Source organism: Fusarium falciforme, chromosome 10, assembly GCF_026873545.1.
Source record: "Fusarium falciforme chromosome 10, complete sequence".
Taxonomy (NCBI): domain Eukaryota; kingdom Fungi; phylum Ascomycota; class Sordariomycetes; order Hypocreales; family Nectriaceae; genus Fusarium; species Fusarium falciforme.
In genome coordinates, this window is record NC_070553.1 from 790,715 (window position 1) to 815,501 (window position 24,787).

Here is a 24,787-nt window from a genome sequence, read left to right on the forward strand (position 1 = left end):
AGACTCCCAGGCCACTGAGTGCACTCAGAGTAAGCAGCATGCCCCTATGACTCCTTACCATAACTTGCACTAAAATACGCCGGCAGTTGTCCTTGACGCAGCACAGAGATTGCTTGACAGCGGCGGCAGGACATCCTACAAGCCCCCAGCAAGACAGCCTCATGATGCGAGTGCCTCTGATGTTAAGGATATGTTCGCCCCTGGTGCTTATGGGTCAGAGACCGATGAGAGCAGCATCGAGGAAGAAGTTCCGAAGATTCCGGAGATTCCGGAGATTCCGGAGGCAATCCAGAATGTACACCGCCACCTGATCAAGTATATCGAGCCTTGCTTTTCCAAGTTCGAAGAAAGGGATACAGAAATCGAAAATGGGATTAGAAGGGGCAACAACAAGATCACGAGGTTGAACAAGCGGGCGCAAAGGCCGGAGAAAGCGTACCACGTGACGCTGGCTGTGCTCTACTCCCTGAAACAGCAACAAAAATATGTGATCGATATTGCAAAGAATCAGGGTATGGGGGAGGCAGAAAAACAACTCAATGTTCTCCGAAAACAAAGCCTCGACACATGCAATCAAAGGGAGCACCAGTGGCCAGAATCATGGGTGGATATCATCGAAAGAGCCGTTCGTGAGAGGCTCGATGAGATTGGGAAGAACGAAGTCGACCCCAACCAGCCGGGAGACCCTATGAACGAAGTCGACACCAACCGGCCGGGAGATCCTATGAACGGAGTTGAAACCAACCATTCGGAGCATGATTCCAGTAAAAGTCCAGGCTTGACCACGATGTCTTTGACTGCTGGAGACGATATTACTCAACCTGTCGCCCAACCGATTCGACCTCTTCGACCTCTTCGTCCCGGCTACACCCTCCTAGAAGATAAAATCCTAGGCTACCGACTAGTAAAACGATACAGCCCCTACGAAGGACGGCACGTCACTCATAGTGCGAAATTTTTCGTCGAGACTCCGGGATCTAAGATTTTCAAAATTGTCTCGGGGAGGGAGATCGGATACCAGGCAGCGCTGGCATACGATCGTCTACCAGAGAGTGAAAAGAACGACGTGGAAGAGTATCTTGAAGGCGTTTCTAATGGGAAAATGGACCCCGTCGCATTCGAGAAAATACTAGGCGTCGGTGCCAAAGAGTCAGAGTTCGAGATGATGGATCGTTTACCCGAGACATGGATTCAGATTGCGATGGCAGGCGACGAGGACCCTTCAAAAGCCAAAATCATTAACAGGACAGCGCTGCGCAAATGGGTGCCCAATGCTGATAAGTTGATAGATTCGTTCTACGTGGACATCGGTATCGAGCCACCGTGGGCCTTTACGCGTTTCCCGAATCCTCGCAATGCCGTCCGCTATATGGCACTCAAATACCCGGAACCTAGACGCAGAGCGTTTGAAGCTCGGGACAGACCAAGACTGAGAGTGAGACCTCATTATAATGAGACAAGGTTGATTGGCTATGATGAGGCTGGGGAGAGGTCAAGGCTCACGGCTAGGCCCTATCAAGATGAGCCTAGGTTAACGGCGCCTGATGAAAGTAACGACAGGCTCGTCCGCGCCTTCGAGCACATGGTCGACGTTTTAGAGGAACAGCGTGAGGAACAACGACAGTATCACAGAATGCTGGAATCTGCTTTGGGACTTAGACTCACTGGGGGGCAATAAGTACTGGTGTGAGATAGCCTAGCTAGAAGGGCTGGTCCCTCAGAATGAACACGCTAAACCAGGACATATATCCGAAATTATCAGCTTGATGGATTCTTAATAGCATTAATACCTCGAGAGAAAAGAAGATAGACATCCTTAGAGAGAGGCCCACGGTCTTTGAGCTATCAACAGGCTTCTCAGTATGGCTCACAATCAAAGATGATGACCGTATAGTTCTACTTGGCAAGAGCAGAGATTCTGCGTGACAGTGAATAAGACTAAGATGACAGTAAATGTTGGCTCTTGGATATTTTTATAGAACAAAATATATATAGGGCTAGCTATTGGCAGAGACTACCTAAGAGACAAGTCCTGCTTGTGCTCTAAAATACCAAGGAACATAGCCCCATGGCTACCAAACTCAAGAGCCAAGTATAAGCCGTCCGGTGCAAAGTTGCAGCCCCGGAAACTTTAGGGCCAGTTGGTGATGGAGTAGGCGTAGCACCAAGGGATGTATTCGTTGGCAAAAGATGGAAAGTCGGGATGAGAGGGGAAGACCGAGAAGGTGGAGTCGAAAGCGATGTGGAGGTCGACTGTGTGTTCTCGGCAGAACTGGTTACAGAGGCCCTTCCCAGACATGCCGCTGATTTGCATGCAGTCCTGCTGTGCTCGGGGGTTGCTGTGACGGTGACCTCGGTATCTCCCGTGGTATAATCGATTTGGCGCGAACTGAACTCAATCAAGCCAGCGCCAACGAGAGTGCCGGCGTTGATTGTGAAACTGATGGTCTCACGTCCGTATACCTCGGCGCCCATGATGGGGGAGAAGGCAAAGGCGAAAAAGGTCAGAAGAAACAACATGATTGCTGTGTAGAGTAGAGAGAGTAGGGCAAGCCGGCAATCTTAAGTGCATATCCCCGGACAATGGGTGATTGTTCTGGATCGCGGGCACTCCTACTGTTGTACCTACAGGGGGGCTAGTTTCGGCTCATACCTGACCCAGTATTAGGTGGTTGACGAAACCAGCCCCCCTGCCAGAGGTTTGGAAAATCGATCCCAAGGAAGCCGTTGGGAAGCTAATTACATACGCCAGGGATTAGAATGAAAATGTGTAGTTTGCTCCTCTGGCCGAGCCAATCGCGCGATCCAGCGGAGCCGGGTGAGCCAGCTCCGGCAGAGCTCACCCGCCCCACCCAGAAAGGTGAGCCAGGCATCCACGCAGGACTTGGCCTGAGGCTGAAACGTAGGCGCGTGGACCTGGCGAGCGTAGCTGCTGGTTATATCTTCCAACGCTGGGTAGAGAGCGAGAGAGCGAGAGATCGAGGATGGGAAGAGAAACTGGAGCGGTACTGATGGCGACTGGGGACACAGACATCCCCGAACTAGGGTCTCAGAGTATGGACGAGGATGACGTGAACGACCAGCCGGGTGGCGATTCTATAAAGATAGGTGACATGCCCAAGACCAAGTCTATTCAAGAATCTTCTCATGACTATTGTGCTCCTTAACCGTAAACTCCTCCACAGTCCCGTCCCCGGTGATACTCAGCCCCTCCCATAATAGGCTAAAATGGATTCTCTGTCCTTGACTGATCTGTTCAACTTTGCTGGTTACAGTCCATTCTCCCTCACCTGGTTTAACCGTGGGATTGAACTTAGGAAGGACAACGTCGAGAAGGGCTTTCAGATGTGGTTGAGTTGGCAAGTCAATCTGCTTTCCATCTCGACCGTGCCATTCTTGTGCTTGCAGAATCCGTAACAAAAGCCCTGCCGCATTTTCCGTCGTCTGTTCCGTCGTCTGTTTCGTCGTGATATATGCCACCAGTCCTAAGAACTGGACACCACATGGATCTTGAAAGTATTCGATCGTGCTTAAGCGCGCATCGCCTTGCCCGTTCTCCAGCGCGTCGCATATGCTGGGTCCAGCAATGCTCCGGCCAAGATGTTTGCACAAGATGAGCGCCAATGCTTGTACCTCATCACTCGAAGCCGCCACAAGCGCGGGTAAGTCCCGAAGAAACTCGTCTGGAAACTCTTTCATCTCTCCTGTTGCTAAGATTAGCACCTGCTTTGGTGATCTCATAATGGGCAGGCAAAGGGTCTTACGTGTGAAGGTTAAGTGTCGTGGAGGTTATGTTGGAGGGGCGTCTCGTGTGGTCGAATAAATAGAGGTGGCTGTTTAAACATATCTAATAACTACCCCGACGTTGCGGGGCCACTGAGGTTGGGGCAGGATCTCCGCTTTGACGCGTCATAGCTGCCTGCTGATGGGCTCGGCGCCGTCTTCGGAGGGTCCGTCACAGGTTGCTCAGAGTGGGTCGCGCCTCGGGTCCCACTCTATCAAACCACTTTTACAGTCAGCAGCAATCACGTCACGTCCAGGCTTTCCCATGTACCTACAACCCGTGAGCATGGCGTAGATCATGCCCATCACATTCTCGAGCAGGTCCTCTAGAGATAGGTCGGGAATTGGTGAATGCGGCTCAATTGGTGGTTAGCGCCGCGCGGCTCTCTAAGCGCGTCTTATCTTCCAAAATAGCATCGCGCCATTGACAGGCGAGCGCCAGATGCGCTATTGGCCGGCACTGGAACGCCCTGAGACGCAAGCGCTTAAGCGGACTGTAATTCAAAAGTAAATTTCGCCGAGTACCTTTGACTGATTCACTATCATCAACTGCATAATAAGAGCAAAGCGGAAGTTTCAAAGCGGCGCTGCAGGGCCCAACAGGAATAACGCAGAGGGTAGAGAAGAGAACAACCATCCGGCTAGTTTTGTTTTGTCCCCGTGGGGGCTGTGGAAGATCCCCGCGATACGGAGCAACACGGCGCGGAATATGGACCCAGGTTCGGCTCCGGTACCCCGCTTCCGTGGCCCACTTCACGTCCTTGGACGGACCGACAGCACACCTACGTTGTCACTCAGGGGTTCATGTGGCTGCCAGAGTCACTGCGACTTCTTCTGGGGTTGGAGTGGGATGAAGGTAATGCTAACTATCATTGTTTCTGGTTTGCATATCATAGAAATAAGAATCGGTATTAAGATTGGTGGGCTCTAGCCCGCAGGTTGAGGTTGGCCAGCGATGACAACGACGACATGGACCTTGTGCTGAGTGGTTTGGGGGAAACCGGACCGCCACCTCCATCAGCCGGTCCGTCTCTTGAGTAACAGGAATCAGGCGCTAGAAAGTCTTCATAGTATCGGGATAATCCACCAGGACGTCACACCCCGGAATTTTCTCTTGGATGAGAACTTGAACCTTCAAATATGTGACTTTGCCGGGAGCTCCTTTCCAGGACACATCGCTTTGACAGGTGCTCCAGGGCCAAGATACCAATCACGGACATGGGATCGCGGGTATGTACCGACTCAAGCAGACGATATCTTTGGTCTTGGTTCTGTGTTGTACTTTATTATGTACGGTAAGGAGCCTTATGGCCATCTTAATGAGGATGAGGTAAAGAGTCGTTTCGAGAAGTCGGACTTTCCAGCCTCTGATCGCCTGCGCCACGGTGAAGTTATTCAGAGTTGCTGGCACGGGGACTTTGCGGCTGCAAAGCAGGTTGTACAAGCCTTGGCTCACGCAAGACAGATCAATCTTTAGAACTGTAGGCCCGCAAACATGTTGGCTATCTACTGGGCAATGCTCTCTCCATTCGGCCGCCTCTGCCCTCTCCTACTTCATTCTACCCTGTACGTCATGAAACAGTTTAGAATTGTTGCTCAGCGATTGTTCCTGTCTCCGTATCCCTTATCCCTTTAGAAGTCAAGCAAGGCGAGACCAATTAGCGGATAAGGAAGAAGGTGGGGCTTCCGGGAGACGCAAGCAGGAAAGCTTAGAACTGTAAATAACCTAACGTACTTGGCCCTATGGGGTTAGTTCTCCCGGGCGGAATAATTTCCTTCATGGGCATCACGCAGGTGCCCCATAGGGACACGGGTCCGTACATACACGGGTCATCCATTAGTCAGCAGCGTCCACTGTAATCTCTAGCAACACCCACTATAACTTTTCCGCCTATCTCACCGCTACGGACTACTTTGGTATCTCAATGGGCAAGCTTTGGCACCTCTTCTATGACCTTTTTTATGGCATTTGCTACAGGTAGGCTGCTTTTTATCTTGTAGCTGATCCTGTAGCTGGTCTCTTGGCTGGTCTCTTAGCTGGTCTGGTGCCTGGCCTTGTGGCTGGTCTTGTAGCTGCTCGTCTTGTAACTCATCTTGTAGCTCGCCTCGCAGCTCATCTCGAGATCGATGAAGCTCGTGATTGTGTTCAGAAAACCGGGATTCAGTACGAAATTCGAGAAGCCAATTTCCGCTGGGTTTTTGCTTCGCAAAGAGAGAAAATTGACAGCCGGAACGAAACTTATTACATGAATATGTAACGGTAGTTTGACCGGAGGCATTAGTGGATGATCTTCGGATGATAAGTTTGAAGCCATTAATTGCTGCCCATATGTGAAGATCAAGAGATAGCTCTTCGTGTGATCGATACCATTGCTGTAGAGAGAAAGAAGCTGCTGTGTTGGAATCCATCAATGGTTGTGGTAGTAATTCGTAGCGGTGAGATAGGCGGAAAAGTTATAGTGGGTGTTGCTAGAGATTACAGTGGACGCTGCTGACTAATGGATGACCCGTGTATGTACGGACCCGTGTCCCTATGGGGCCCCCATCACGCACGGTTGCTGAGTCAGATGGCTGACCAGTTGAAACACCAATTTGAACTGATTGTGTCCTTTGACTCCTTTCCAAGTTTCCTCCACGCGTCACAATCGCTCAAGGATACCTATCACCTCGACCACCAGCGTTTTCCCGAAGAAATAATTACCTGTGGAGCCTCATCTGATCCTTATTGTTCGCATTCTAATCAATGCCATTCTCAGGCTGGTTCTCTCGTCCTTGGCGCTGTATCTCCGGGGTTTTTGGCTACAGGCGATCCCACGTCACACTCAACCAAGGTCGAAAAGCACAATCTATCGTCGAAGCAGACCATGAAGTAGTCGAATATCACCACTACTGTCCACCCGGGGTCCAGCAAGTTCTTGCTTCTGGAACCAGCGCCTTCATTGGAGAGGTTAATAATTCGACTGTCCTCAAGTATCCTATGGAGCCAGGAGGTGATATGACTCGTCTTGAACTCGAGCACAAGATTCTCATGATCGTTGGCCAACACCCCGGGATTATCACGGACAAAGGATTTACGGAAGCCGGCCTATACCTCGAACGTGCAACAAATGGGACAATCCTGAAGTACCTCGCCGATCCAAATCATCCCAGCCCTTCCCTTCAGCAGAGGATAGTATGGTGCCGGCAAATAACAGAGGCGGTCCACCATATTCACGCAAAGAGGGTAATTCACTGCGATATCCAACCCACAAACATCTTGGTCGATGAGGAGCTTCACCTCAAGCTGGCTGATTTCCAAGGACGCTATCTCTCGGAGGACGGCGAGGTTATCTTCGATGGGTGGAGTAGCGAGCCATGTCGATATTTCTGTCCTAGAGATGATGAGTGTGAGGCCAGTTTCAGCACAGACCTCTTTGCACTCGGATCAACCATCTACTTTATCATGACCGGACACGAGGTCTTCCCTGATATTGCCTACGGGGAAGCTGGGTGGGATGAGAAAGTTAGGTCTCGATTTTCGGCGGGTATCTTTCCGGAGGATTCACACGCCTGTGTCAATATTACCCAAAAGTGTTGGAGGCAACAATACAGCTCTGCAGATGAAGTACTCAAGGATATGAGAACTATCGAACAGGAGTTGATATGAGAAGCTTGGTCACTCTCAGAGGAGATGAGTTCGAGAATGAGGATCAGAAGTAGGAATCAGTCGACGGGAAAAAAGAGCGGCCTATCAATTAAGCTACCTATTTCAATCTCAAAACGAGTGTGTAGGAGATTTGCCGATTGTGTCAGAGACACCACATGTGTAGTCAGTCATTCTTAGATCCCTTATTCAAGGACCAAACAGCTTCCCGACTCAACATTTGGGGCATATGTGCCCTGGCACCCTAATCCAGGTAGATCCGAAGTGTACATCCTTATACCCTGTGTGTTCGCTTTCCTTGCAAGTAATGAACACAACCTTTTCCACCTCGTGCTTTGGAGTGTTGGTACAGTTCTGCCATCTAGTCTTCGTAATGCGTCGCTCGCAACCACAAGCCATGGCAGCACGTTGTTCAGAGGTACCTGCGAAAACGTGTTGTTAGAATCGAATGGGATGGTAGCTCTTAGGACCGCTTGACGCAAACGTACAGATGAAGATGATGCAAAGAGCTTCGAGCTGATGATAGCTAGGAGACTGTGTAAAGAATGCTGACAGAAGGCGTATGTTGGGGTTCGATGATATTCTGAGGATATTGAGAAGTTTTATTCGAGGCCTTTTATACTTAATACATTCCGTCTCTTGTGACTTCACCTCAACACACGATAGTGCGCACCCCAAATGCACAATGTGCAAGAGTGCATAATGGTACATCGCTCAGATGATAAGGCAGTCCGGACCTTGTGCCCCCCTCAAACTGACAGCCCTCCGAAATTGGTGGTGATCTGCTTGATTGTTGTCAGCGAAGGGCGTCCATTCGTCGTCACGTACCAATGCCCCAGGTCAGACCAGCTGTGCGCAGATAGAATGGCATCCATGATCAAAGCCGTAATCTACGCACCATGCTTTGGTCAGGGCTCATCTGCGTCACGATGCTTGCTGTTGTGACTTAACCTAAACCAAACCATCTTCGGAACCAACATTAACACATTTGCCAACGGATCGCCTCACCATGTGTGACAGACATGCAGCCGCTGGCTTGAGCGGGTGGCACTAAAGTAGAATACTCGCTAGAGTACGGAGTACGCGCGGCCGAAATGCAGAGAGCAGCCAATCAAGAAGTTTCCCTTATACCTGATTGGCTCGGACTGCCGCACTGGAATGCCACCTCAGCCAATTAATTGCTGCCAAGTATCCGCTGCGGCTTATGTCCCTCCCTACCCCTCTGTCTCCCTCTCTCTCCCTCCCTCACCCTCTCTCTCCCTCCCTCACCCTCTCTCTCCCTCCCTCACCCTCTCTCTCCCTCCCTCACCCTCTCTCTCCCTCCCTCACCCTCTCTCTCCCTCCCTCACCCTCTCCTGCCCTCCCTCACCCTCTCCTGCCCTCCCTCACCCTCTCCTGCCCTCCCTCACCCTCTCCTGCCCTCTCCTGCCCTCTCCTGCCCTCTCCTGCCCTCTCCTGCCCTCTCCCTGCCCCTCTCCTGCCCTCTCCTGCCCTCTCCTGCCCTCTCCTGCCCTCTCCTGCCCTCTCCTGCCCTCTCCTGCCCTCTCCTGCCCTCTCCTGCCCTCTCCTGCCCTCTCCTGCCCTCTCCCGCTCTGCCCTTCTGCTTCTATTCTCCCTCTTCCGCACTACTTTTACTAGTGATACAAATGGAGCCCAGTGGCGAAGGTGAACAGGCACGTTCTAAGGATCGTCGCCACGAGAGATTAGAATCGTTACGATGTCACTTCGAGCAGATGAAGCGTCCGACACCCTCTCAATCCGATTTACTCAAAAAGAATGTTGAAATCGTCAAGGGCCCCCGCGGCGGCGAGAACGGCTTGTCAAAGTCTGCTGTTTCAAGACACAGGCAATGGCAAGATGCTTTCAGAGATATATATTACGACTCAGGCATTATTGGATTTTACTTCGTTGCTCATGCGCTTTCGGCAACTGCTTTGACAGGCTTTGTGCCCCAGTTCCAACAATGGTGGTTGACGGCTAGCATCCCTGATGCTTTTGTTGAGCATGCCAATAAACTGGAGGCCTTGGACAGTGTTACTCAGCAGCTAGGTATCCGTAGGAAAACCCTTCTTTTATGGCTCTAAATACTAACGGCGATTCAATACAAGAAAACGGGACTTTGCCGGCGTTCTCTGGTAAGCGGACAAGAGATGAAGCGACCGAGCCAACCCTTGCGAAACGCAGCCGTATCTCGTTCAATGAAACCGATTTGCACCCGACCTCTTCGGCCGGCCCCAATCCCGAACTTTTGTCGCCGAGCGAACGACCGAGCGAGGCAATATCGTCAGACACTGATAGTGAGGATGACGAAGGTATAGGAGAAGCAAGAGCACCTCCAGTAGATGGTGCGTACGGCATGAATCCATGAACCTCTTGTGGCCCATCTAACTGTCTTCTCTAGCACCCTTGGGAGGACCCGTTTACGGGCTGAAACGTCTAGATGCTATAAGCGCGTTGGTTAATGCAAGGCTTCCAGAAATCCAGTTGACGATTCCCAACAATTCAGGCGTTCGCCCGTTTATCACCTTTAAATGTACCGAGATAATGGCCAGGAAATTGTTAACAAAACGCACACAACTGATGTAGTGTCTCGAGTTAACTCATCTTACCTCCCCCACACGTTGTTTCAGAATGCACATATATGTATATCCTTCCTCCCATGGAATGATGACCAAATCCTCCGTGTTGCCAACCATGCCAACCCATGCCTTGCCCTTGTCCTTGTATACTCGTACACTTCCTTGCGTGGATGTGTCCAACTCGACAATTATTGCCATCAAGCTGTCGTCGCTCGATTCGAATAGATCAGGGCGGTAAGACCAATTGATGACTGAACAGTTTTTCCCGGTCTGCAGGGTGATTAGCTTTGTAACAAAAGAAGCCAGGCATTCCTACTTTATCCTTGCATATTTGAAGAAGTGCATCATCAGAGGAAGGCTTTTTTACATCAAAAGATCTCATGGCATCGACGGATGGCTTCGTTGCTTAACACCGGCGGGACTCAAACTCGCTACCTGTGTGGGAACGTCGAGATCAAGCACCGACGTGCTAAGAATGATTCCCGAGCTTTATAACATTAGACAAACGTGTTTGTGCAAGAATAGGAGGCGTTCAACAATACCTCATGCCCTTGAGTGCTTCGGGCTGCTACGAAACATCTCATGAAAAATGCCCAAGCGGGGTAGTGGATAAAGGACAACTCTTCTGGAAACGTGTCGGGTGATGACGGATTATTAGCTTCATCATGTGACACTAAGAATGAGCGGGACATCGAGGGACGAGCGGGACATCGAGGGACGAGCGGGACATCGAGGGACGAGCGGGACATCGAGGGACAAGCGGGACATCGAGGGACGAGCGGGACATCGAGGGACAAGCGGGACAATAAGAACCTCCTAAGCAACCATTAGAGCTCCTACGAGATGTTTTTGTTGGCTACTGTAAGCGAACACTGGAGTCGATTAATCCAAGACCAATCAATGTGTAGCTGTTCCAGCACAATTCACTCAAGTAGTCAGTCGCGCTTGGTCGTGCGTTCTGGCCTACTGTATTTCCCGAATCGTCCAAACATGCAAGACGGGGCTCAGCGCCATACGGTGAAGGTAAACCTGATGTAACAGAAGCACTAGGCCTGTCTGAGGTCTCCATATTAGTATCAATAGAATATCCAATGCTGTTGCTACGAGTTCGTCGTCGATCTAAGAGTCGCCAAGATGGTTTAACCGCGGAACGCAAGCTGAACAGCAGCCTTGTGATGACTCGCATCATGCTTTTTTCTCCTCAGTTGGCGTTTTACTTCATGATCTTACAGTAGTCAATTGAAGACGTACTGAAATCTATCCTGCATTGCCTTGAGCTATATTGGGAGAGACACAAGTTTCGCTGCAGAAATCCAAATATCCGAGCCCACTCCCTCCTCTTTTGCCCGGCCGCCTCACTCCACTTATGGAGGGCAAAGCGCGGTATGGCTCAGCTCATGAGAATTCCTTGGCTGCGTTGACGGCTTCTGTGTGGCCAATTGCTCGGTCATTATCGCCTACCCCTGACAGGCTTAGAGTGACCGATCTAGTCACCTTTGACAGTTGTTGCATGTCAGTGCAACGCAAAAGGGGTCGCGACCAACATGCATGCAACTAGGCTGAGATCTTCTCGCATTCGACAGAGGGGAGACAACAAGAGCAGGTTTCTGACGTGTTCATGGCGTCCTAGCGGTTGATGGGCATGGACGGGACGTATCTATGACCCCCATTGCGAGCCTCGTCTTGCTCATGGAGGGTGGATCGTGGGATGCTCGATTCCATAAGATCTCCTAGTCAGCATTCGTAGCTTCTATATAGTAAATAGCTCAGCCTTCATAGACGGACTTTAATGGAATCGGAGCAACTCAGTGCTTGGCATGTTCATTTGTCAATTGTCTTCTCTCATAGCCTTATTGTCAAAGTCGGCTACGAAGTAAAATGAAAGTGACACCAATGGCCGCCTCACTCCGCTGATGGAGGGTGGAGCGTAAAACAGCTTAGCTCATGGGAACTTCTTTATGGCCAACTGCTCGATCACTATCGCCCACCCTTGACGGAATTAGAGTGACCGGTCCAGTCACCCTCAACAGTCGCTGCATGTCAATAGAACGGGAACGAGGCCGCGGTCAACCTACATGCAGCTAAACCGAGATCCCCTCGCACTCGACTGGGGGAGACATCAAGGATGGGTTCATGACGTGTTCATGGTGGCTGTTGGTCAGGTAGTCATGGGTCTGCAATGGAAACCGGGCTCGCAACAACACGCAACCACACCTCAAGCAGACTAAAACAAAATAGTACGAAGGCCGCATATGATGGCCTGTATACCAGCGTTGATGGGCCGTTCATTCAGCATCTCATGGGTCTTGTACCGTTTCATCGGGCTTGCAGGTTGCTGGGTTGCCCGTGTTGGTGGAAATATGCCAGCCCTGAGATACACGGGACTTCTTAAGAGCCTAATACTCATCAAGCTCTCGTCAAGTATAAGAGGCATGTTCCCGTCTGAGTTGAGGGTTGAATCCTAGACTGACCAGTTCGAACTCGGAGCCGACATTGGGCATATGGGCCTTGTTTATCTTTATTATCCATCACTGATTCTCGCTCAACTTAGGCGTAATCTGAGTTCTCCCAAGTATTGCAACTCTTGCTATTACCAAACCACCTGTCTCGACGTTGAGTCAGTCCTGGCACTCTATCGTTTTGGTATGGGGCATTGATAAGACCCAGGCTTCCTATTCTTGACGCTTTTGTCGCAAACGGCTTCCCTCACAATGCCTGGAAAGGAAGCATCGCCAAAGCCTCCCTCACCACCACCACCACCAGATTGTCCTGATGTCTCTACAGCAGAAGTGGTAAAAGGAGGAACTCCAGAACCGTTGCCCGGTACCACAGGTGGGTGACATGCTATTATGGGATTGAAACTATTCTAACGGCACTCGCGATAGGCTCATCGACATCCAGTGGATAACACACCTGGCAAATCACCTCTCAATGTTGAGTTAAGAAGACATGGTGTGGAGGGAAAGCACGAGTTTAGGGTAGTTGCAAATGCTGGTTGTACATTTACGGATTTTGTATATTCCGGATACACAGCAACCAATGATCCTACATTCCAGCCTCACCGCTTACTTCATTACTCGTGCACCAACTTGTTGCAAGTTGGCTAGTCGCCTGACTAGCCATCGTGAAGTGACGTCACACAACGCCAGCCTGAGCCTCCGGGCGAGTATAAATAAAACCCTCACTATCTCCACAGGCTGTGAAAGCTGCCTCCTCACCATGTCTGAGCCTGATGGGCATAACGGGTTTTGCCGTATCCCGTTATCCAACGAACTCCAAGAAATTCTTCACGCCTCTGAACAGTCTTCAAACAGGACCGAGCCAGAAAAGGTCTCTAGGCAAGATATCGATCTGGGAGAGCTCCCGTGGGGACCCGAAAAGCAGGATGTTGCGCGCAAGATTCTCGAAGAGCTGGTAAGACCACCATTCCATCAGTACCTTCTTGACCAGCTGACTAAGAAGGGACCTCACGTTAAGAACTGGCCCGGGAAGGAAGACCTGCCAAAAAGCTGGGAGGGGAAGGATTTTGTACTCTACAAAGGGGCGTTGTTGACCCCGAAGAACCAAAGGGACATCTACATCGCTCGGCCATTCTCTGGGTCTACAGGGGTCAAGGTGGTCATACACAATAAGGCGACGGACGCAGTAAAACCATTGGAGTGGAGCGAATCTTCCGCTTTTGCATTGATGCTTGAGGCAAACGTTCGCATCGCTATGCTCTGCGGGCCACCGATTAGATTCTTCCTGTTAGGTGTGAAATGCACGCAGCAAGCAGAATAGGATTAGACGAAGTGACTATCAGCGGCAGAATGAAATCAAGGCGATAGTGCCTCCCCTGACTCTTGAAATAACAGGTTGCTTGTGCTGACATCCTCCAAGTTCCACAATGTTATATTGTCCCAGTCTATCTCCGTTGCGGATGGATTAGTGTCCTGATAAACTTCAAAAGGCTGATAAGACATGACTGAAGCTTGATCCACGGGTTGGTCGAGACATCCGGTATCTTCTAGATCTTGAGACTGATATGGTTGTAATTGCATTGGTGAAGCTGCGTATGGTATGCTGGTTTGCCGTTCTTGGAACGAGCGCTGACGCCCCAAGGCTTCGCAAGGAGTAGCGAACTCCTTTAGTCCGTGCTCCGAGCTAGATGGAACAAATGACCGTGTGCTGTCCAAGTGTTCTTGGACCGTGAACTGATGTGACTCCGACTGAGGCCCCGAAGGTGTTCCGATGGCATGGCTCTGGATGGCTGTCGAGTCTGACACTATGTCGGGCGTGGGAGGCTGTGGCGGGGGGCAGTTCTGTTGTTGGTGATGCGTCTCTGCGGCGCCATGAGATGGCTCGTGGCGGCGTGATTGAACAGACGATGGGTTTTGGGTAGGAACATGGCTCCGGGAGCCCGATCGAGAATCGAAAGAAGGGTTTTGTGTAGGAAGGATCTGAATGGCTGTTGAGCCAGGCGCGGAGTGTGTCGCGGGCGAGGATGATGAGATACCACCTGGTGTCTGTGGATGATGTGACGTCTCTCGGGGGTCGTGGGATGGCTCATGACCGATTGAGCGAGAGGGCGAGGCTAAATCTGGTGCGCAGACAGGACATGAATTGCTCCTTGTTGTGTTGATGTATTCAATTCGTGCAGTGTCAAATTGCTGGCCCTGTCGTGGTGATGAACCAAGATGCCCTGAGTGGCGAGTCTGTTGGGCTCCAGAAGCATGCCTTTGGGCAGGTAGACTTTGGCGCATATGGATGCAATCTGTCTGATGGTGGCTGTCGGCTGACTTGTCCGGCCTCCCATTGAGCGGTCCTTGATAGCCATTCTCCGCGAAAGTCGTGCCACAGTTTGAACCTCTCCGTGGTGTAGCCTGAAGTGTGGGGGTCGGCGATGGCTGTTGGAGATTTTCGACGTCTGGTCGAGATTCCTCGTACCCTCTCAGGTCTCTTGTTGTAGACCTATGCACACCTACTGTTACCCTTTCAGCCGCATCCCTAACCTCTGTTATCGCAGGAGATGAGTTAAGTTCCGTTTGGGGAGCAAATCCAACCGGGGTTTTGTCGATGTGGAACGGGCGACGATCTTGATTCGTTAGAGCTTGTGAAGGCCCGCGCTTGCGACTCGTCGGTTTTTCAGAGATAAATACATCCAAGAGAGAGTTCTTGTTGAGATGTTTCCAAAGCTTAGTGGCGGTGGGGTTGCATGTCTTTGCGGTTGTTCTGATTCCCCGACGCTCTTGTTCAGTCAGTCGAGTTTTGACAACTTCGGCATCCCTCTTAGGGAATTTCAGAGCCCTAGTAATGCTGTTAGCAAAGCAAGGGCAAAATTCTAAATCTAAACTCACTGAGTTTGTGTTAGGTCGGAACCAAGGAGAGACCCATAGTCAAAATGGCGCGCGAACAGGTCCCAAGTTCCGCCTGCACGAGTCCACTCGTTAAACTGACTGACCGTTATTTGAATACCGCGTTTGTTTAGAAGCTGTATGACCTCTTCAACAGATGAGTATTTCCAGTTTTCTTTAAGCCGATAGAGCCGTAGTTGCGCGAAGCGCAGTCTGAATTGGTACGAGGAGTTTGACTTTTGTAGTGCAAGGATGTAGCTACATAGACGTTCCGGTGAGTGGGAATCTTGGTCAAAGAACTTCGAAGGTGATTCAGCCCAGGCGACGAGGTTATCCTGAACGAATGGATTGACCGCGATGGTGAGGTCCCCTTTGTCTATTGAAGGGTTCCTGGGGAGTTTAGATATAGGATCGGATAGAGCAGTCGTTGTTAGAGTGGTCGCTGCTGGAGTAGTCGCTGCTGGAGTAGTCGTTGTTAGAGTGGTCGCTGCTGGAGTAGTCGCTGCTGGAGTAGTCGCTGCTGGAGTGGTTGTTGACGGAGCTGTCGCTGCTGGAGTAGTCGCTGCTGGAGTAGTCGTTGTTAGAGTGGTCGCTGCTGGAGTAGTCGCTGCTGGAGTAGTCGCTGCTGGAGTGGTTGTTGACGGAGCTGTCGCTGCTGGAGTAGTCGCTGCTGGAGTGGTTGTTGATGGAGCTGTCGCTGCTGGAGTCGTCGCTGCTGGAGTGGTTGTTGATAGAATAGTCGCTGCTGGAGTCGTCGCTGCTGGAGTGGTTGTTGATAGAATAGTCGCTGAGGGGCCAATCGCCGCGAGGTCAATAAACGCATTCTTCCATCGTGGACGAAAGGATCGGGAAATCTCATGTCGAGCTTCTGGTGTGATGGCACTGGTGATAGCTTCAACACAAGTCGTGAGGTCGCTCAATACCTAGACAGCGTAAGCATGGACCCAGCAGTTCAATCTGTAGATTGACCTTTAGAAGCGTGTCGTGGTTGATGCTGTCAAGGCCATTATCTCTAGTGCGTTTACACTGAGTAAGGATGTACTGAGCCAGAGATTCAAGCTTGTCTACAAACATCATCATGTTGACAAAGGGAAGGTCGATTCGAAGCTGGATGGCTTCCGGCGGCCAAAGCCAAAACCCCCCCTGCTGCATGACTGATTTAAACCTTACCTATTCTGGACGATCTTTGGGATTATCCCAAAGATCGTCCAGAACAGGTAAAGCGTTGCTGAGACTCGGACTTTATCCATCCTGCCCACTCCGAACACGCTAAATTTAAGATCCCTGTATAGAGCTCACAGGGATCCCGCTCCATCCGTTCCGTACTACAGTACAGGTCTCCTTCCCTGTTGAAAGTATATAGTTGGTGATTGGCCGTGGCGAAGTGCATTGTTCTGCAAGCCATCCTGCGGTTGCCTTAATTGCCTTGTCTGCCCCCTTGGCTCGTCGTCGCATTGCGAACCATGCCCTCCAACAACACAGAGATGTCTGACAACGACAGAGAGATTCGGGTAACTACAGAGGTGCGGTAACTCTTTGTCGTCTTGAATGAAATGCTAACCGCGGAGAATAGATCGATGTAAAGGTCGAGCCGAGTAGGACAACCGAATGGTGCGGGCTTGCCCTGAGTCTCCTGCCGAGTATGACAACCGAAGTGTGCGGGCCTCCCCCGAGTCTCCTGCCGACGAGGCAACCGTCCTGGTTTACCCTCATGCTTTCCCTTCTGCCTTGTTGTTTCGGCCATGCAGACGCAGATGACGAAGAATTAAAAGAGCCGCTGCTCCCTGGTTGGGAGGCCTGAAAACCAGGATGACTGGGTCTAAATGTCGGTGTGACCCAGAGCCTCTTTTCAGCGTATATAGTTAGGGATGAAAGGACTCTCAACCTCAATCGAATGTTTTTATAAAGCAACTCTCCTTCATATACCGTCAACTGCGGTTGGCAGGCCGTGATATTTCGCTCGTCGGAATGAGTACGCCATCTCAGACGCCAACGATCGTTGGTCTGTAAACGATGATCCAGTGCCCTTACCCGCGACAGAAAGCTGGCCAAAGATCCGAGATATGGTCACCATGACGGCCAAACGCCTTAGGCCTCCCTCTTTGACCCAATAGCGCATGGTTGACTCCCTTTTCCACAACCGCGCTGGACGATGCCGTCGCAAGTCTCGGAGAACCTTACGGCAAAGAGAAGGTGTCAGCTTCGATGCCGAGCCATGAACCGGCTCAGGCTCGAGATCCAGTGCCCGTCCCTCGCCCAGGTTCGCCACCAGAGTAGTGGCCTCGTCTAGCTCGGCAATTTTAGCTAACACCATCCTCAAGCCACTCATTGCTTTTTGACCTGGCACAATAGAATGACGCGTGGTATTTCTCCCTTCCTCTCTCTACTCCCCTCACTGACAAAGCTGTTCTTCCTCTTTGGCACAATGCAAGGAACCTAGACTCTCCAATCGACACCTACAAGACGAAACCCGACCGCACATACTCTCGTAACATGGCCGATCAAGACACCGAACTATCCACCGAACGACCCCAAACTTCCACGACGCGTTTCAGTACAAGCTCTCGCTCTCCATCTTTTGGTGAGGCTATCGAGAAACCCCCAGCATTGTCGCCGGATGAGACTCAGGCCGAGAGCTCCGGATCGCCACTTGACGAAGAAAATCCACCCCTCGGCTCACCACACGAGCGAAACTTGACCGATGATGATGATTCGACATATGAGGAGGATGCCGAATCGACCGAATCGTTGCAAGACGAACATGTAATGTATATCAACAAGCGAATATATACTACGTTTGTCCCCGATGTCTATTCTTGGTGGGTTAATACGGTGTCTTTGAAGCATGTAGGCTGCTCAATTACTTCCCTAGGACGCCGACTGATGATTGTGTCATCGACGTGATGGATTTAATGTGAGCCCACTACATGAATGACAGAGCTTAACGTTAACTATCAGTCATAGCAATGCCATTAGTACGGAGTTGTTTGATGGCGAACTTTGTCAAGCACCTGTAATGAACAAGACCCAGGTCCCCCTCCCTCCCCTCTATCTGCCCTGTTAGTGCTGACTTTTGTGCAGAGAGTTCTTGACGTTGGAACTGGAACAGGTAGGTCGTCAGCGAGGCGTTTTAGCATCATGGATTAACAGACGCACTACTTTAGGAATCTGGGCTATGTGTGTTACCAAGTCACTGGCATCGCGGCAGCCTTGATACTAACTAAACTGCAGCAATTTCGCCGACTCGAACCCCGAGGCCGAAGTGTTCGGTTCTGACATTTCTTGTATCCAGCCAGGCTGGGTGCCTCCCAATCTGAGCTTGTGAGTTTGCGAGTTGTGAATAGAAGACTACCGTTTTTGTACTGACTGCCACGAGCGTGATCGAGAATTTTAATCAAAGCTGGACTTGGAAAGAGGACCATTTCGATTACGTCCATCTAAGGAACCTGACAGGTAATGTCCACGATTGGTCACATCTCTTTCGTCAAGCTTTCCAATGCCTCGGACCAAACGGATATCTCGAGAGTCATGAGCAGTCACTTTGCTTTCACCGCGAAGATCCATTTCCGTATGATGCAGACTTGGAGGATTCGATCAAGGCCATAGAGAGTTGGAATTCGATCTTTAGGAGCATGGAACATGAACATGAACTTCACCGCTCTTTCACCGTTGCGGACGACGAGACCCAGAAGGAGGCGATGAGCAAGGCCGGCTTTGTGGATTTGAAGAGGTACTATAAGCAGGTAAGTCTCCAAGCCCAGTTACTTCTAGGCTATAAAGTAACCCTTTGTTGTTATACTACAGATACCTATCGGGAATTGGGCTAAAGATGGTATGCTCAAGGAGATTGGTATGTTCCAACTAGCCGCTTTGCTTGGAGATCTCGAGGGTTTACTCAACTACCCGGCTACGGAATTGGGTTGGAGCTTCGAGGAGATTGTGCTCTTGCTCGTACGCGTTCGGATAGCCCTTCGGCGCCCGGAGCTACGTTTATATACGAATGTAGTTGTTGTTGTTGGCCAAAAACCTAGTCGAGTCTGAGCCTACACCGGACCTTCCCGTAAGGCTTTATTCATTTCTTTCTTTCACTAAGCTCGACTCTTTATTGTTAGAACTTCATGGAATCACACTTTAATTGCCGTTCATAGATGGGCAGCGGCATCGTGCACGAGGCGGAATTCTGATTCAACCCGCAACGGAAATTCACTGCGTCCAAGAACCAGTCAATTTCCCGGTTAACACACGTATTTGTTAGTCCCTGTCCCTGAGCAGCGGTGAAATGGCGTCGGGTTCGCTGACGCAACTCCTCGCCTTGATTATCGATAGGAGGCGGGGCCATCCGGGATCGCCTGAATGCGTACCTGTCGATCCCGCTTAGTATATCGTCGTGTCAGGTGTTAGTAGATACATCCACCATGGCGCTGGTCACGCATGGACCCCCAACAGCATGATGTGGATAGTGCGTTGACCACGCCAGGGGAAACGCCAATCGGGGGCTTGCACGGGTGAACGGACCAGGAGCCCGGTCGGGCTAAGGCAGATTCGGCCTGTCTTAGTCTTCTGCTTGCCCCTGGGAGTCGGAGCTGAACAGCCATGTCCATAGAGGTAATCCTCCTTGTTTTTCTTGAATGATCCTTCACATGTAATGAGGATGAGTGGGACTGTCAGACTTTGTGGTTCTTGGAGAGCGTCCTGATCTCCCATGCTCTCTGGCTTACATCGGCACGCAGTATGGCCTCCAGCACAAATACGCGCCATCTCCCTTCATTGCAGGCTCAGAATGGCATCCAGCCTCCCACTCGCGACGAGTTCACGTCTTTATCGCCAAAGCCATCATGACCGAGACCACATGCCTTCGAGAAAGTCTCGATTGGCAGTTCAGCCCACACGCCTCGCCGCAGAGTGCCCAAGAGACGTCCGACGAGATCCCCTCGGGCGGAATCAACACACCTGCATCAACGACTCGCGATTCTCACGACTCGATCGTTTGGGCCTCCCTCCCACAGACCGCACCGTCCAGCAATGCTCCTCTCGACGGGCTGTTGAGCCAGAGAGTGCTAGAGTTGATATCCCTTCATCAAACCGCCCTTGACCATCGCCACCATCCAATCGACCCCGCGAGGTACATCACAGAGCTCGAGGCTTTCGGCGAGGAACATTTCGCACGACGTCTTGTCGTACAGATTGAGGATTTCCTCCAACTGCCTCAGAGATATGGACTTGCCCTCGAAGAACGTATCCAAGATGTCAAACGGCGGTGCGACTTTTTGGAATGCCCACAACACGAGCGACCGAACGGCTGTCCATTGGACACGCGGGACTGCATCTGCGAGGTGGAGCGATACGAGACCACCAAGATCAATTATCCAGCTTGGCCCGGCAAACATGTGCAAAGCTATATGTTGGTCTGCCTGTCTCAATTGTTTGGTCGCCTACACTATACACCCCCAACCAATATGTGTCCCGATGAAATACCCAGCGCCTCCGCCCTCCTGATCTCACTCCACGAAGAGCGACGCATGCAGTATGGCTTCAGAAGTTTCACGCCAACCATCAGTCTCAAACTACGCAATCCAGATTTCCTAGAAGTCCTTGGACCCTACTACCAGCTGCAAAAGGAAAAGGATGAAGTCCTAGCAACTTATGTGGATTGGCAGCACATCCAGAAATATGGAGGTAACTCCTACATCCAAAACCTCCGCCTGCACTACACCCGGAAACATGACAAGAACCCAAGGCTCGAAGATGTCGAACTTCGGGATTACAAAGAACTTGCAAGCATGTTCCAAGGCCGTCCGGCTACCAACAAGACAGTCCCACAACTCATTGCAGGTTGTCGAGAGTTTCGGGATGGTTGGACAGACCTCAAGGATTGGAGCGAAGAGGAGACGCCTAATTTGGCTTGGTTATACGCCGTTCAATTGCTCGCCATTCTAGGCTTCAAGATTTCTATGAAGGACTTCCTACAAGACCCAAGAAGGGTACTTGACATCATTTACTGCACACTTCAATGGGAGAGCCCGGAAAACGATCACGAGTGCTCACTTGAGACGCCACCGAGCTCTTCGTACGGAGGCGACGCGGATGAGTTACCTCTCCTCTGCTCAGATACGGAGAGCCTGGCGGATGGAGAAGACGACACCGCCTTGAACAACGACGCGGACACGGACGACCACGTGAACGCTGACTATTCTTATGGCCTTTTGGAGTCCTTCAATGACCGCTCTAGCCATTTGACTCTGAGACTCTTCGGTCTCTGGGTTAGGATTCAAGAACTCAAAGTCGATCAAGGCAGAATCAGACGGGCTGAGCGCGTTCTATGTGCGTGGCGCACCTTTGCCAACTTGGTTTTGAGTTCTGGGTTAGACGGAGCCATATTGACCATCGAGTTACAGCTCCCATGGGATCCTTCGTCAAAGGCTAAAGCTCTGGATCGAGTGCGTTATTGCGAGAGACAGTTAGGGATGGAACCCTTTTCACTTTTGCAACCTCACTTACCCGATCCTTGGAAGCCGTTGGCCGAGGCTGTCGAGCTCTTGTCGAACATTCCCCGCTACGAGATCAAACATAATGAGATTTCCAAGGTACTCGGAGACCATACGGCGGTGAGAGTATATCTCGCGGCCTGTGTTGCGAAACTGGGTTATGTCTTGCCAGAAGACGGACTGTATCGAGGCTGTGAGATTGCAAATAAGGTGTGGTATAAGGTATTTGACTAAGATAGATGCGGGTAGTTGATCTGGGGACTGATGGGCGGATGCTTTGTAGAGCTGCCTGGTTCTATCGATGTTGGGTGTCGGTTAGTTAGAATGTGGCGAGTCGCGACAATCAGCTAGAGCAAGCTCTGGAACAGTCTAGGTTTTCAAACCCCAAACAGGACATTCTCACAGCGAAACTAACTGTTGGTCTCGGTAAACCTGTTAATTGAATGGGAATTAATACCCCTGATGCAACCTTCACGCTTTGAAGCAGCGGCCTGCTCCCCCAGGGGATGTGTAGATAAAAGGGGCAACCCGCCAGCTCGCTGTAAAAGACCCGACACCCGCGATAAGTTCAGAACGGCAAACAGCATTGGCCATAATCATTAAACCTCTCACTACACTACGGTGCGATTACTAAATGCAGCCTAACCGACGCGACGCTGCAGCGAGGCAACTCGGCTATTGGGTTGTGCTGTGGCATCCAGAGAGATGGATTTTGTTGGCCATGGAGAAGGAAATCCCAGAAGATACCAAAAAATGGGCAGCGATGTATTACTACTATCGTAGGTAACCTTGTGTGCTCCCCATAGACAATTCTGATGTTGATTGCTCGAAGTGCGGGCCAAAACAGTGCCAGAGAAGAAGCTAGCAGCTTGGATCGGAATCCTTCAAGACCTCGAAGTTGGTCCGACGCTGGAAGAAAGGGATGTCGAGAAGACCAGAATCATTGAAAGTAGATATGAATATGATGATTTTCGTAATCAGATGGAAAGACTGAAAGGATTGCTAGCTGCCCTGACGAAGGGAGAGATGGACGCACTCTAGGCTAGGACTCAGACGACGGAGTCGACATACATGCAGTACCCTTTGTTCCCTCTTTTCTTTTGATGCAAGGTGTGGATTGCAAAAGCCATTTTGATGTCATTCAATGCAATGTTGAGGGCAGCAGCGATCTGATTCGCCATCAATGCAACCCCCTCGTCTTGTGGTCTTTGCTGCCCAAGGGCGGCAGTAGTACTAAAGAGACGGCCCCCGCCCCCATGTGCCTCGTACTCTTACCCCTTGATACTCGTTTGACTTCATCTTTAAGCAAAGATCTGCGGACTCTAAAGAGTCACTTCGAACTCTACAAACGAGGCCATGTTTACCACATCACAAAGTGTGATAATATGTCTGGGTGTCCCGTCAAGGGTCTTGCTGCTCCCGATCGAGTCAGCCCGGTCGAAACATGCAAGGATGAGTCTCATAGAATAGCAGACCCTCGCTTCTAAAGCCACGAAGGAACTGGAAGGAGGGAGGTGCTGGCACCGCGGCCGCCGGATCCTTCTCTTCATAGTAAGATCTTCACTTGGATAAGTTTGCACTTCCCCCCCATATTGACGCCACACAGCAAGCGAGCATGATATCTCAAATAGAGCGTTGTATCCTGATGAGCGGTGTGATTACCCACGCAGCTGTGGCGTCTCCCTGATGCAGTTGGGAGGCAGGCAGACAGGGGTTTTCCACAACTTGAGATTATTTTCATCTACCGGCAGATTGTGGTTGAGATTGGAACTGGGTTGATTTACAGAAACCAAGTTCAGGTCGAGGTATTTCATAGGGCTGAGATCCCTTGTGATTGCTGGTTATTCAGTACCATCTTTTGCAGGCAACCGAACGCAAGATGCCTTCAACACACCCAGGTAACCATGTTCCCACCTCCCAGGAGTGGACTACTACAAGTGAGTCAAGCTATTAACACGTCTTTCGTGAATAGAAGCATCGCTTACACCTCTCCCCAGTGCCCTCCGAGCTCGAGACCCCAAACAAATCCAATCCTTATGATTCACAGATGAAAGATTATCTTAGAGCTTGCCAGTCTTGGATGGTCAAGGTTGAAGAGTCTGGGTTTCGACTTGGTAGGATACTGGAGCCTGGGAAGGACGGCCGCCACGTCAAGAATGTCACAACTACATGGTCGAACCACAAAAGAACTCCCGCAGGCCACATGAATTTGTCTCAAGAGTTGCCGAACATTGGCAAACGGCCTGACGAACATCTCATGCTGGGGAAAGGGCCACTCCCTCCGATCAAGGATCTCATACAGTCTCCTCAACAATCGCTATAAGGGGTAGCTTCTAAACTGGGAAGGCCAATCCACACTCGACATTGCCGGCTGCCTCTTTTGATGGGGATTTGTATGAGACATAGTGGATTATTGGCGCACGTCAAGCCAACAGTGTAAAAGGCCAATGCAATAACGCTATATAATGATACTCGACATGATCTATTGAGCCAGTTATGTAATAGCAACTCCCAAGCCCGCGTGTAAATACGAGAGGCGAGGCAGTCTCAAACGTATCCCATTGCCCGATAAGCCAACACTCCGGAAGCGGTTGTACTAGCCCTCATATGCATACGATTGTCCGCGGAGTGCACGGCGAGGGGTGCATTCGCAGCTTCGCCATAGATCAACTCTAGACGAGGTGATCGGGTTTCTTGTTTGCGACCGGCCCTTACATTTAAAGTCAGATCACTTAATCCAAAATTACAATTGAGGTTGATGCATACGTTCTCTCAGGGCATGTTACTATCACGCCTTGTGCTGAGTGGTGTGCAGCCAGTCTCTTGTTGGGGTCAAGACGCTCAGCCCTGCTCTGACACCAACCAAGCAGCACTGAGTTCACGTGGAAACCGGGCTACCGCCCGAATGCTAGGCTCCTTAGGTAACAGGGATCAGAAGCATATATACAGGCCAACCCCCCCACT

General features: G+C 50.8%; 4 protein-coding genes across 4 annotated transcripts; all 4 read left to right on the top strand.

Annotated features, from left to right (window-relative positions):
- Positions 1-6,526: 6,526 nt before the first annotated feature.
- NCS54_01214100 (Hypothetical protein) lies at positions 6,527-7,429 on the top strand (the record flags this gene model as incomplete). Its single annotated transcript, XM_053157387.1, has 1 exon — positions 6,527-7,429. One exon carries the CDS (start codon positions 6,527-6,529, stop codon positions 7,427-7,429), a length of 903 nt encoding a protein of 300 aa, XP_053013362.1.
- A 1,439-nt stretch (positions 7,430-8,868) lies between these two features.
- NCS54_01214200 (Hypothetical protein) lies at positions 8,869-9,744 on the top strand (the record flags this gene model as incomplete). Its single annotated transcript, XM_053157388.1, has 3 exons — positions 8,869-9,475; positions 9,535-9,561; positions 9,611-9,744. The coding sequence occupies exons 1-3, from the start codon at positions 9,073-9,075 to the stop codon at positions 9,742-9,744; spliced, it is 564 nt and encodes a 187-aa protein (XP_053013363.1). The 5' UTR covers positions 8,869-9,072.
- A 3,480-nt stretch (positions 9,745-13,224) lies between these two features.
- Positions 13,225-13,785, top strand: NCS54_01214300 (Hypothetical protein; the record flags this gene model as incomplete). The annotated part of the gene is made up of 2 exons (XM_053157389.1): positions 13,225-13,419; positions 13,468-13,785. The coding sequence occupies 2 exons, from the start codon at positions 13,225-13,227 to the stop codon at positions 13,783-13,785; spliced, it is 513 nt and encodes a 170-aa protein (XP_053013364.1).
- Positions 13,786-17,831: 4,046 nt separating this feature from the next.
- On the top strand, positions 17,832-19,522 carry NCS54_01214400 (Hypothetical protein; the record flags this gene model as incomplete). The annotated part of the gene is made up of 9 exons (XM_053157390.1): positions 17,832-18,157; positions 18,211-18,252; positions 18,303-18,369; positions 18,420-18,447; positions 18,503-18,515; positions 18,570-18,659; positions 18,715-19,081; positions 19,143-19,289; positions 19,487-19,522. 9 exons carry the CDS (start codon positions 17,832-17,834, stop codon positions 19,520-19,522), a joined length of 1,116 nt encoding a protein of 371 aa, XP_053013365.1.
- Positions 19,523-24,787: the final 5,265 nt, after the last annotated feature.